This window comes from Pollicipes pollicipes, unplaced genomic scaffold, assembly GCF_011947565.3.
Source record: "Pollicipes pollicipes isolate AB1234 unplaced genomic scaffold, Ppol_2.1 Scaffold_7262;HRSCAF=8765_pilon_pilon_pilon, whole genome shotgun sequence".
Taxonomy (NCBI): Eukaryota; Metazoa; Arthropoda; class Thecostraca; order Pollicipedomorpha; family Pollicipedidae; genus Pollicipes; species Pollicipes pollicipes.
Genome location: NW_023597055.1, coordinates 17,361,576 through 17,373,675, shown reverse-complemented (window position 1 = coordinate 17,373,675; position 12,100 = coordinate 17,361,576). Strand labels below are relative to the sequence as shown.

Genomic DNA, 12,100 nt, shown 5'->3' with positions numbered 1-12,100 from the left:
CGCGACCAAGCGTGGATGCCGGTGGGAATTTGGGACCAAATATGACCCAGGACGGCGAAACGCAGGAAACCGTGGAGGAGCAGCACGAGTCAAATGACGAAGAGGAGACCACGAACGAAGAGCCCGTGGTTTACACACTGAAAGGTATCCGATTTTCTACAGATTTCGAAAATGTTTTCGGGCACAGGTCGCGTGACATGCGCGCTGGATTTGCCTACAATATGTGGATGTGCGTGTGGCTCATGGGGCGGTAGCAGTTCGTTTGTTTGTGGGCATCCATCTCCTGGCTACTATGGGCCCCGCCAACCCTCGCAGGAAACATATGTAAGGGCGCACTGAAATATTCAAACACATGGGAACATAGTCAGGAAATATGGGGTTAACAGCCATCAAGTGCCCAGGCCCTGTTCTGGAAATGAAGTCATGCACCCACAGAGTAAGCATCTTCAAGTACCTGGGCCCTGCTCCCTGTTGTTAGATGTTTTCAACTGGTTGCAACTTTTCATACCACAGGTAGGTGTTTGAAAAGTTCCTGCACATTGGAATAGTCATGATAGTGTAGGTAACAATCTATGGTGGGTAGGTTGCAATGAAGGATTGGGGGGCCCTGGCTTTTTTGGATCTGTAGATGCCATGAGGGCTGTGTATGCACTTGGATTGGTAATGTTTTTCCCAGACACCATATGTTTGGTGGGCATGTAGGATTCCATAGGAATGCAATACTTCTGTAGCTTCCAAGTGGTCTGAAAGTTTGGTCAATAACAGGGGCCCCAACAATGTTTTGGTGCATGCCAAGTTTTCCATGTCCCAATGCAGGACCTCTCTTTTGCCATTTGTCATGAATCCCCATACTCAGATGGTATCACCATGGTGCCCCATGTCCCTTATACCCACAAATGCATGAGACATGTTCTGCCCTGCTTAAAGGGTGGTATGCCTCTTTGCTCCATTGAGAGCTAAATAACTGAATTATAATATTGTTGTTGCTTTCAGTTTTGAAGGTGATTCGGGAGGCACAACAGAAACATGGCTTGCGGCATGATGACTATCAGAGATACAGGTGAGGTGCAGTTTGATGTGTTTTGTTTCAGGATCATTGGTTTTTGAGATTGTGGAGTCAGGTTCTGTTCAGTACAGCTGCAAACAATAGTTTGCTAAATTTGCACATTGACTGTCATTGATAGCAGTGACATGTCATGTCACAGGTTGGTATGCAAACAATGAGTTTATAATAATTGCTCCCTAATGTAGCCATTCCCAGTAAATATCAAAATCCCAGATGACATAATTTTGCCAACATGCCACCAAAAGATTTTGTGAGTGGTTGTAGTTTTCTGCTGTAGACATGTTGAATGTTCCTGTTCCAACTCTTGTGGGGCCAGTGCCAGTGCCAGGGCCAAAACCTGTGCCAGTTTTGCGTGAGAGGGGTAGGCCAAGTTCAGTTGATGGGATATATATATATATATATATATATATATATATATATATATATATATATATATATTTCTTTATGCATCAGTCATGGGAACAAAGTCAGTCTTTTGTGTTGAAAGGCAAATTTAAAGTCGAGACAATGACATGGAGCATAAGTCTAGGCCCAAACCAGCGGCTCCAAAGCCTGCTACTTTTTCACAGCCCAAATTTTCACAGCCCAGAACTATTTTCATGCCCAAAACTGTTTTCACATTCAGTCAAAATCATATTGAATCTAGAGATATAGGGGCTTATGTGGCAATTGAGGCATAGTGTCACAATTAAGAATGGATCAGTTTTTGGGGTGGTCTTTCCTTCCTTTATGTTTGAATATATGCTATGTTTCTGAAATTTAGTTCTCTGAATGTGAGGTATTGATTGGCTTCTGCTACTCTACCCACTGGCGTGCCAGCCTGGCATGTTTGTAAGCGTGGCATGGGCCTGGCATGTGTTACGGATCCAGCATCCGGGAGGCCACCAACAGCCGTCTCTGCCATTCTCAGGAGCTACTGCACCCGGCGTATCCGACGCTTGCGGAAGTACCTCCACTTCGTGCAGGGCAACAAGAAGAACTTCCGACGGAAGGATGTCACCGAGGAGGCTCTCAAAGATGAGAAGTGAGCGCTGTGGTGTTCTGTTACCGGTTCCCATCACTGACATTGCCACTGACCTTGACAACTGGCATCTGGCTCTGCGTTGTTCTTGGATGGGAGAGGGGGACTCTTCAAATAGTTCTTAAGATATCCTTACAGTAATGGCCTATTTATACCCAGGAGCATTTGCACACCTCGCATTGGAAACGATCCCACAAAGGGAACTGCACCCGCCTCATGACGGGCACACTTTCTGCTGACTTCTGCATTGGGGTTATTTTGAGAGCAGAGCACAAGAGCATACAGGTGGCTTTTTGTGATCATTGTTTGTATTTTTTGCCTTAGTGTGTTGGCAATGATGGATTTCAGAATTGAAATGATAAAGGTGCAGTGAACTGTAGTACACATATACTTAAATTGAACACACAGGGTGTGGGTATCACCTGGTATCAGTGGCGCCACCACTGCCCCAGGTACCTGTACATCCCGCTGATGACGGTGGAGCGCGCATGGAGCTATGCCATGCAGCTGAAGAAGGAGGCCAACACGGAGCACCGCAAGAAGTACCACCTGGCCTCGCGCCTACGCAAGGCCGCCCAGATGGCCGACCTGTTCCAGGCCCTCTGTGACCAGGTGTGTATGGTAGCAGACCGGGAGGCCACCTGTTCCCATCTATTCCCAGGTGTATCCCGGGCCCTCTGTGACCAGGTGTGTATGGTAGCAGACCGGGAGGCCACCTGTTCCCATCTATTCCCAGGTGTGTTCCGGGCCCTCTGTGACCAGGTGTGTATGGTAGCAGACCGGGAGGCCACCTGTTCCCATCTATTCCCAGGTGTATCCCGGGCCCTCTGTGACCAGGTGTGTATGGTAGCAGACCGGGAGGCCACCTGTTCCCATCTATTCCCAGGTGTATCCCGGGCCCTCTGTGACCAGGTGTGTATGGTAGCAGACCGGGAGGCCACCTGTTCCCATCTATTCCCAGGTGTATTCCGGGCCCTCTGTAAACAGGCATTGCAGACTGGGACAGAACCCATTCCCCTGATTCATTCCAGGCCCTTCATGAACAGGTGTCTGTGGTAGCAGGCCTGGACGCGACCTGACCTATTCTGGGCTCTCTTCAAAGAGGGGTTGCATGCAGTTGGCTATGTGTTCTCACTGTTAGTTGTGTGTTGCCCATGCTGTTAGCTGTGTGTTGTCCATGCTGTTAGCTGTGTATTGGTCACACTGTTCACTGTGTGACAGCCGGACCACAATCCCGGTTGCTTACTAATAAAAAAGCACCATTTTGACCTTGAGAGCAGAGGTAAGCAGGTATATTTCGGCGACTCAGACACGTACGCTGTCCCCTCGTTCACCGCCCGCGGCCCGGTCCGAGAGTTATCAGACCCCGAACCTCTGAGAGACGTGAGCCGTGTGAACTGCGGCGCTGTCCCGTGCCCGTGGCCGGGAGACGTGGACCGGCGCCGCGTGGGACGCGTGTGGGCCGGCCCGCTGTAACGCTCGTGTGGCCGCCGCGCGCCAGTCCAGCCGCTGCGACGCGCGCACCAAGCTGGAGGTGCAGGCGTACGCCGCCGACATCCGCGGCACGCTGGCCTTCGAGCTGCGCCGGTGGACCGATGCCATCCAGCACTACACGCAGGCGCAGTGAGTCGGGTCGGGGTGGTGGGCCGACGCGCGGAGCTGCGGGGCCGTCCCGAGTGGCCCAGGGGGTCGCACCCGTGTGCATTGAGTCGGGACGTCGTCACGGACATGCGTGGTGTGCCGGGGTGACGTTACAGGGGGGCACAGCAGGGGTGGCGTTACACACAGGTGCCGTGTGTTGGAACGTAGCACATTCTGCCGCAAGGCACGGCACGCGAGGTCGGCGCTGTCGAAGACGGCCACGGCTTGTGTGGTTCTGTCGCCCGCAGGCGCAGCGGGATATTACTAAGGTTACAACATTGCGTGGGAGCATCATGTGTAATGTTGAGGTGATGCAGCGCTAGGCACAGGCACATGGGTTTGGGACTGGTTGTGGCGTGTCAGGGGGGCTGGCTCTTGGCCGCCGGGCGAGGAGACCTGCTAGTCGGTCTCGCGCTGCGTTTGACTTGAGACGCCTGTCTTGAGGATGACTGGTATTATTTGTGTGTACGACAGCATGTGTGTGGAGCTGTGCATACACAGGCTTGGACAAGGTATGCCCTGTTTTAGTGTAGACAACGTGTTGATTGACCAATCCACATCTGTCCAAAGGCCACTTGATGCTGTTGCTTCTGTAAATGAGATCATTCTCCGGCGCCAGGCCGGACCAGCCCTACCGCGCGGCGCAGCAGTCAGTCGGCATGTGGTCCGCGGACCGGTCCCAGCCTCTGCGGTCCGCTGGCCTGTCCAAGCCTAAATCGTCAACTGACCGGTCCCAGCCTCCGTGGTCCGCGGACTGGTCCCAGCCTCTATGATCCGAGGGCCGGTCCCAATCTCACGTGCCTTGACAGCTGCGGTCGCCCTCACACCCCCACCCCGATCGCCCCCTCCCCCGCTGACGCGTCGGGCCGCACCGCCAGGACCATCTATAAGAAGCTGGCGTCGGCGCTGAACGAGGAGGAGGCGGTGGTGTATCGGGCGCGCGCCGGCGAGCTGCTGCCGCTGCTGAGGTGGGTCGGTCGGCGCCGGCGCGGGCCGCCGCGCGCCCGCTCTGCGCGCGCTCGCCGCTGTTGTGCATGCCGGAGAAGAAAAACACACGCCGGTCTTGGGCCTCACGTGCTCGGCGAAGGCGGCGCGTGAGAGCGAAAGCCTTCGGGCGATGGCTGCTCGTCCCTCGGAGACGGGACCGCAGCGTCGCACTCGCGATGCGTCTGAATGGTTCGGTGTCGGCCCGCCGGTATATCCTGTCGTGGACCGTGCTGAAGCTGCGGCCGGTCGGCAGGCGAGCTGGTGCCTTCGGTACACCGGAGCCCGACCGTTCTCTGGCGACTGGCCATCGTGGGTCTCCTGATCGCAGGGTGTCGAAATTCAGGATTTTGTCGTGGAAAAGGACACTTGCGGGCGCTTTCGGGTTCTTGGTTTTTGTGTCTTCTCGTGATTTCGGCCTCTCTTTCACGAGTGGATTGAGCTTCGCTGATGTTGGCCTCCTTCGAGGCTTTGACGACGACACTTCGGTTTCCACATACGCTTTGCTGAGTCGCTGTCGACACGGCCTGTGCCGCCTGACCTCTCCCGCGCCCCGCCCCGCCCGCGCCCCGCTCCGGCGACTGACGGTCACCTGTGCCGGCAGCTTCTGCGCCTACAGCGTGGGCGACAAGGCCGCCGGCGAGGAGCTCATGAAGATGCGGACCGGGCACAACGACATGCTGGATGTGAGTGGCCGGCGGCGGCCCGCGGTCGAGGGATGCACCGCGCTGTGTGCTGATGTGTCCTGTGTCACTGGTGTGTCACATGACAAGTGACACTGTCACCGGTGTGTCACGCTGCAGGTGATACCGTGTCATCGGTGCCACGGCAGGTGACGGGTCCGGACGTGCTGCGTGCTGTGCGTGCTGTATGTGCGTGCGTGCGTGCGTGCGTGCGTGCGTGCGTGCGTGCGTGCGTGCCATCCCGCCGTCGTCGCGTGCTGGTCGGTCACCGGCCGCGCGGCGTCTGACCGCCCCCCCCCCCCCCCCCCCTGCTCCGCCGCAGACGCTGATCGCAGAGACGCGCGCCCGCCAGGCCGAGGCCCTCAGCGAGATCACCTGGAGGGGGCGCACCGTCGGCGTCCAGCACGAAAAGGTGGGACTGGTGCCCTGCGCTGGCAGAGCCGAGGCCGCGAAGGACGCGCAGGCCGTGGTAGATTCTTCGCAAGGTTGTACGTTAGTCCGTGCTGAAGTCACAGGAAAGTTGAGGACATCAAAGGGGTGGGGGGCTGGGCCATGAGGTGTGCGTGTGGCGTCTTCCTGCCGTGTTGAGAACGTGTTTAAAAAGCGATGTGATCAGCTGGTGCCGTACACATTGCATTTGGACTGAGCGTACAAGCACATGCTTGACTCATCTTTTGTGTGAGTTATGAAGTTTCCAGGTGGAACTAGACATTCAGCACATGTTTGGAAATGACCATCGCATCCTGTCCACTTTTGCAGTTTTAGAGTTGAAAGCAGTCGCTTTTGGGAGGGATGTAACGGAAGAGGAACTAGGTGAAAACATCGGAGGGTTTTTAATGACTGACCCAATCGCAAACCTTGAAAATGGCGCCCCGCCCATTCAAACCATTTCCTCGTATCGACATATGGACGTTATATGGCGTTAAAGTGCATGTCCGCCAGAGAAGCTCGCCGGCGCCCAGCTAGAAACAAACAAAATGATTTGTCAGGCCTAGTACTGGGCTGACAAGAAAATGTGGGAAGTTTGGTAGCAGGGACATACCACCGTTCTATTGAGTCATTGGTGTGTCGCTGGTGTCATTGGGGTTTCCCTACGCACTCAGCTGCCGAGGCTATATGGCGTCGCCTGCTTCTCACCCTTGCAGGAAGGGCGGGCGCCGCGGGGAATCGAACCCCGTACCTCTGGTTTCCCAGACGCGCAGCGGTTAACGCAGACGCGTTAACCACTACACTACCGACAGCCCCTCACCGTTCTATTTAGCGCTTCCGCGTTTGATTATGATCGGCAGTCATTGACATTAGCAGAGTTTTAGCTGCTGTCTCAGCTGAAATGCACGTTTCCTTCGGCTGTGCCGTCCTAGCATTCGTCACTGTCACTTCCCATGCGCGACTTTGCCGATTGGGACTTACCACTGGGCGGTGTCGATGACGTTTCACTGTGTGTGTCCAGGTGCGTGCGTTCCTGCTGAACGTGCAGGAGTTCGAGTCGGCCAAGGAGGAGGCGGACGACAAGCTGGAGCTGTATGAGAGTCTGCTGATGGACTGCAAGGACGCCATGAATGTCGTCAAGGACGAGCTGCGCCAGGATCCGGTCAGTGGGAGCGTCAGTCGGTCCTCAGTCTGACCGACGCCAGTCTGTCGTCGGTCTGGTGCCAGTCTGTCATCATTCTGACATCAGTCTGTCATCATTCTGACGTCAGTCCGACGTCGGTCCGGTACCAGTCTGCCGTCAGTCTGGCGCCGGTCTGGTACCAGTCTGTCATCATTCTGACGTCAGTGTGCTGTCATTCTGACGTCATTCTGTCATCAATGTGGTGTCAATCAGTCACTAACTTGTCAGTCTGCGGTCAGTCCGTCATCGGTTTTTCATCCAAATTGCCGTCAGTCCGTTAACTGCTCCGTCATCACCTGGGACGTGCCTCGCATTCTTTGGTCGGCTCCTGTCCGTGGCGGTGGCGGAGGAGGGTGGAGGGGGGGGGGGGGGGGGGGGCAGTGATTCCGTACAAATGCCGGCTCGTCCCGCGGACTACGCGGCGGAGAGCCCGCTGCGGGCGCCGCTCCGCGCGCCGAGTGTCCTCTCCGCCTTGCTGCTGACCTGGCGGCCTGCAGTTGACCCGCGCCGCGTCCTCGCCGCTGCGGCCGGCGGTCATGTGTGCCTGTACGTGTGCGTGCGTGCGGCGATGTTTGGTCGGATGGCGGACGGCGGTGACCCGCGGCGTGTGTTGCAGGCGTACAAGCAGTACCAGCCGGGCGGCGACACGCCGGTCGGGCCCATGCACTACCTGCTGACCTACCTGAGCTACATCAGGCTCAACACGACCGTCGAGCGCAACCTCATCATCATCGAGAACACCGAGGCGCGCCTGCGCCAGAAGACCAAGGTCGGCGGCCGGTGAAGCGACGGCTGGGGTCTGGGGTGTGTGGGGGGGGGGGGGGGGGAGCCGGACTCGGGGCCGAGCGTGACCGTCTGCTGCGCCAGAGTCACGCGGGACTCTGGCGCAGCAGACGGACTGGGAGCAGGGCAGCGACTCGAGTGGCCGCAGGCGCGGACGAGCTGGATGCCCGTGTGCTTCAGGGTCGGAGCTGGCGCGTCGGCGGCCGGACGGGTCAGAAGCGGGACCGGCAGCTCGCAGGGACAGACACTTAGCGCGTGACGGGGGCAGACCTGTCACCGCCGCTGTCCGGGGCCGCGGCGGCCGTGTTAGCAGGCCGGCAACACGCTGACGCGCGTCGTGCCGGCCGGACCCTGCGGCCGTGGGACTGTCTGGGTCACTGTCTACTGTTCGACTGTGCTCAGCTGGGAGTGGGCAGCTGCCTTGATAGTGCACTGTGTGGCGAACAGGGCGCCGTATGACCATGTGATGGGCGCCGTATGACCATGTGGTGGGCGCCGTATGACCATATGATGGGCGCTAGTGACCATATGATGACTGTCGCAAGGTCATATGATGGGCACCACACGGCCGGGGCAGTCGGCGCGTACTTAAGCCCAAATCACCACCATCGTCGACAGGGTGCCGACGGCCGCAAGGCGCGACTCCAGGACGTGATCCGGCTGTACGAGATCATCCTGCAGAACCTGCAGGAGGTGCCGCAGCTGGCCGGCCTGGAGGGTGACCTGGAGATCCGCAGCAGCGTCCAGGCGCAGATCAGCGCCTACAAGGGCTTCAGGTGCGCGCCCGCGCCGCCACAGGCGGACCCGCGCGGTGACCGCACGAGCGCGACGCGTTTGAGCGGGAATTTTGCATGGAGGGGCCGGGCGTGAATTTGTCAACGTCGCGGACGGGTCAGATAGCGCGATCGGTAGCTCGCGGCTTTCAGCGCCGTAGAACTTATCCGTTATACGATCCAGCTGAAGACCGTGTGGCGTTATGTCTGCATGGCACCCGATGGCTTACCGTTCCTGCTGTGGTGTGTGTGACCAGCCCTCGTGTGAATACCCCCACCTGCTGCCGCGCTTTTTTCTTGTTGTCATTGACGCTTTACGACGCACTCAGCTGCGGAGGCTGTATGGCGTCGCCTGCCTCTCACCCTGGCAGGAAGGGCGGGCACCACGAGGATAGAACCCCGTACCTCTGGTTTCCTAGGCTCGCACTTGGCCTCTACATGTATCTGAGGGTTGGCTGTTTGACTGATTTCTACATGGATGGGTATAATTGCATCTGGAAGCATACAACATTTGGGCCAAATTTCGGCCAACTGTGAAATCGTCTGCTGTTGCATCCATGCCACATGGACTAGATGGGTCCCACCAGTGTCAGCATGGCCTGTGCCGCAGGTGTTTCTACGTGGCTGAGAGCTATTCCAACCACGAGAAGTGGCCCGAGTCGCTGGCGCTGCTGAGCCGCGTGGAGAACTACTGCCAGAACGCGCTGCAGTCGGAGCTGGAGCCCGCCCTGAAGGTGAGCTAACTGAGCTGAGCTGAGCTGAGCTGAGCTGAGCTGAGCTGAGCTGAGCTGAGCTGAACTGAACTGAACTGAACTGAACTGAGCTGAGCCGAACTGGATTGAGTGGGGCCGAACTGAACTGAACTGAACTGAGCTGAGCCGAACTGGATTGAGTGGGGCCGAACTGAACTGAACTGAACTGAACTGAACTGGACTGAACAGACTTGAGGTGAGCTGAGTTGGGCTGAGCGGAGCTGAGATGAAATCGGAGTTAAGCTGATCGGGGCGGAGCTGGGCCGACTGGGCTGAGCTGGGACGATCGGGCTGGGGATCGCCCAGCCACGGGTCAGCTGGTGGCAGGCCCGACACCAGAGTCGCTGTGGTATGTGTTGGAACCCCCGAAGTCCGAAGGCCACCGCGTCGGTGGCTGGCGGTGGCTGTGGTACGTGACGTTCGTCCGTCCGTGTCGTGTGTGTGTGTTACGCCCGCCGGTGTCGTATGAGGCGGCCGCGCCGCCGACTGACCCCGTGTCTGCCGGCGGTCGGCAGGCGCGCGTGCAGCAGCTGCTGCAGGAGGTGCAGGGCAGGAAGTGCGCCGTCCACGCGCGCAGCATCCTGGCGGCGGAGCAGCGCACCGACAGCGCCGACACGGCCGCCGGCGACGACCTGAAGGTGGGAGCCGCAGCCGGCCGCCCGGCGGGGCTCGGCCGGTGGACGCCGTCGCCGCGGCGAGGCCGGTACTGGTTGGCTAGACCGGCGGCTGGGCGCGCGGGTCGGGCACTGGAGTTAAAGGTTCATGTGTTCGGAGGCAACAGAACTGTTTTGAGTGACGTGCCATCATCAGGTGCGACTCAAATTAAAGTCGGAGATTGATGATATGCTGGTGTTTTGGAAGTGTGCTGCAGCGATATCGGCGAATTCAGCGTTGTTTGCACATTCAGAGTGTTAATCATTACATTGAAATAACTCGGGTTGATGTCACATTACATTGGAGACGTGTCTTGGCACAAGCGAGGACTGTTCGGCCGCCTTCTCGGGGCGGGTGGTGTGGTGCCCGGCGCCGGCCGCAGCCGCCGCCGCTCCGCTGGCTGTGTGAGTGTGTGCCCTGCCCCGCCTCCTCAGCTGCGGTACTCCGCCCCGTGTCTGGGCCGCCCGGCGGCGGCACCCCTGTCCGTGCCCGCTGTCAGTCGCCCTCCGTCGCAACCCGGCAGCCTCCAGGTCAGAGTCCTTCCCGTCCCGTCCCGTCCCGTCCCGTCCCGTCCCGTCCCGTCCCGTCCCGTCCCGTCCCGTCCCGTCCCGTCCCGTCCCGTCCCGTCCCGTCCCGTCCCGTCCCCATCCCATCCCGTACCGTCCCCATTCCGTCCCGTCCCGTCCCCATCCCATCCCGTCCCGTCCCGTCCCGTCCCGTCCCGTCCCATCCCATCCCGTCCCGTCCCCATCCCATCCCGTCCCGTCCCCGTCCCGTCCCGTCCCGTCCCGTCCCGTCCCGTCCCGTCCCGTCCCGTCCCGTCCCGTCCCGTCCCGTCCCGTCCCGTCCCGTCCCGTCCCGTCCCGTCCCGTTCCGTTCCGGCCTGTAAGGTCACGTCTCGTACCGCAATGGCCCGTCTCTTCCCGTTCCGTAATGTTCCGTCTCGTTCTGTAATGTCCCACCTCGTCCTGTAATGTCCCCTCCCGTTCCGTTCTGTTCCGACTCCGACTCACATCGCCGGGGTCTGTTGCTGACCCGGCGTCGGTGCTCGCCGCGCCACCGCTCTGGGCCGTGAGTCCGCGCCGGCGCTGCCCGCGTCACCGGGCAAGCCACCCGGCGGTGCGCGTGCCTGCGTGACCCGTGTGACCTGACGTGTGCGGCAGCCGCTGTCGGAGCGGCTGGACGAGTACGTGGACGCGCCGGCGGCCGCCGACCGCGTCTGCCAGATGCCGCCCGCCATGCGCCCGGTGCCCTGCAAGCCGCTCTTCTTCGACCTGGCGCTGAACCACCTGAGCCTGCCGGAGCTGGCGGCGGAGAGCGGCCGGCCGGCGGCCGCGGCCGCGCCGGCGGGCGCCGCCGGCCAGGCGGCGGCCGCGCAGCCCGGCGGCCTCACCGGCTTTGTCAAGGGCCTGTGGGGATGGGGTGGCAAGTAGCGGCCGTCGGATGGGCTCGGCGCCGGAGGGGAGGGCGGCGCTCGGTGAGAGGGCCGCCCCGGCCGGACCGGCGGCGGCCCGCCGTCTGTGGCCTCGGGTGATGTCGGTATGCGACGCTGGCACTTTGTTGTTCGGTCTTCTCTTTCTCTCTCTCTATCTCTCGGTTTGGCAGTCTCCCTTGTTTTGTAGTGGGTTGGCGATCTGTTGTTGTCTACTTTGAGCGGCTAGTGGTGATAGTAATCTGAAGCTCAGCGAGACGAAGAAGTCTATTTCCCGGGTGTTTGGTATCACACAAGCAATGGTTCAATACATGCTTGTATTGTTTCACATGATGCTTTGGGAATGCATGGAAATGTAATCGCCATGAATACTGTATATCTGATGTCATTCAGCTCCATATATAAACAAGCTTCAGGCAAATTAAGGTCTTTGCGTGAGGTCTTTTCCTATGCACTCCAGCTGCGGGAGGCGGCTGGCACGTTAGCCGAGTGGCACCGCCTACCTAATCTACACGGTGCTTGGAGGCTTCTGCTCAAGCCCTAGATCTAATGACTTGCGTCTGCGGCCTCAGATCTTCACGTAGCACTGATTGAACTCATCGCCTACGTGGGACTCATTTACATCTCTCCGCGATTGAACGATTTGTGAAGACGTGATGCTCTCTTCGTCCCATAAGTACGAGATATAACAGACCAAAG

The 12,100-nt window shown here is 59.0% G+C and overlaps 1 protein-coding gene across 1 annotated transcript; it reads left to right on the top strand.

The window, feature by feature from the left end:
* On the top strand, positions 1-11,907 carry Srp68 (signal recognition particle 68). Its single transcript, XM_037238207.1, has 14 exons — positions 1-144; positions 994-1,060; positions 1,977-2,090; positions 2,540-2,699; positions 3,589-3,710; positions 4,607-4,696; positions 5,317-5,398; positions 5,718-5,807; positions 6,846-6,986; positions 7,624-7,776; positions 8,409-8,566; positions 9,174-9,297; positions 9,831-9,953; positions 11,133-11,907. The coding sequence occupies exons 1-14, from the start codon at positions 42-44 to the stop codon at positions 11,400-11,402; spliced, it is 1,797 nt and encodes a 598-aa protein (XP_037094102.1). The 5' UTR covers positions 1-41; the 3' UTR covers positions 11,403-11,907.
* The last annotated feature ends 193 nt before the right edge of the window (positions 11,908-12,100 follow it).

Excerpts from the sequence above, each read along its gene's own strand:
- Srp68 (XM_037238207.1), top strand. The coding sequence starts at position 42 with ATGACCCAGGACGGCGAAACGCAGGAAACCGTGGAGGAGCAGCACGAG. Across the intron at positions 145-993 it reads CGTGGTTTACACACTGAAAG|TTTTGAAGGTGATTCGGGAG; the intron begins GTATCCGATTTT and ends TGTTGCTTTCAG. Across the intron at positions 1,061-1,976 it reads GATGACTATCAGAGATACAG|GAGCTACTGCACCCGGCGTA; the intron begins GTGAGGTGCAGT and ends TGCCATTCTCAG.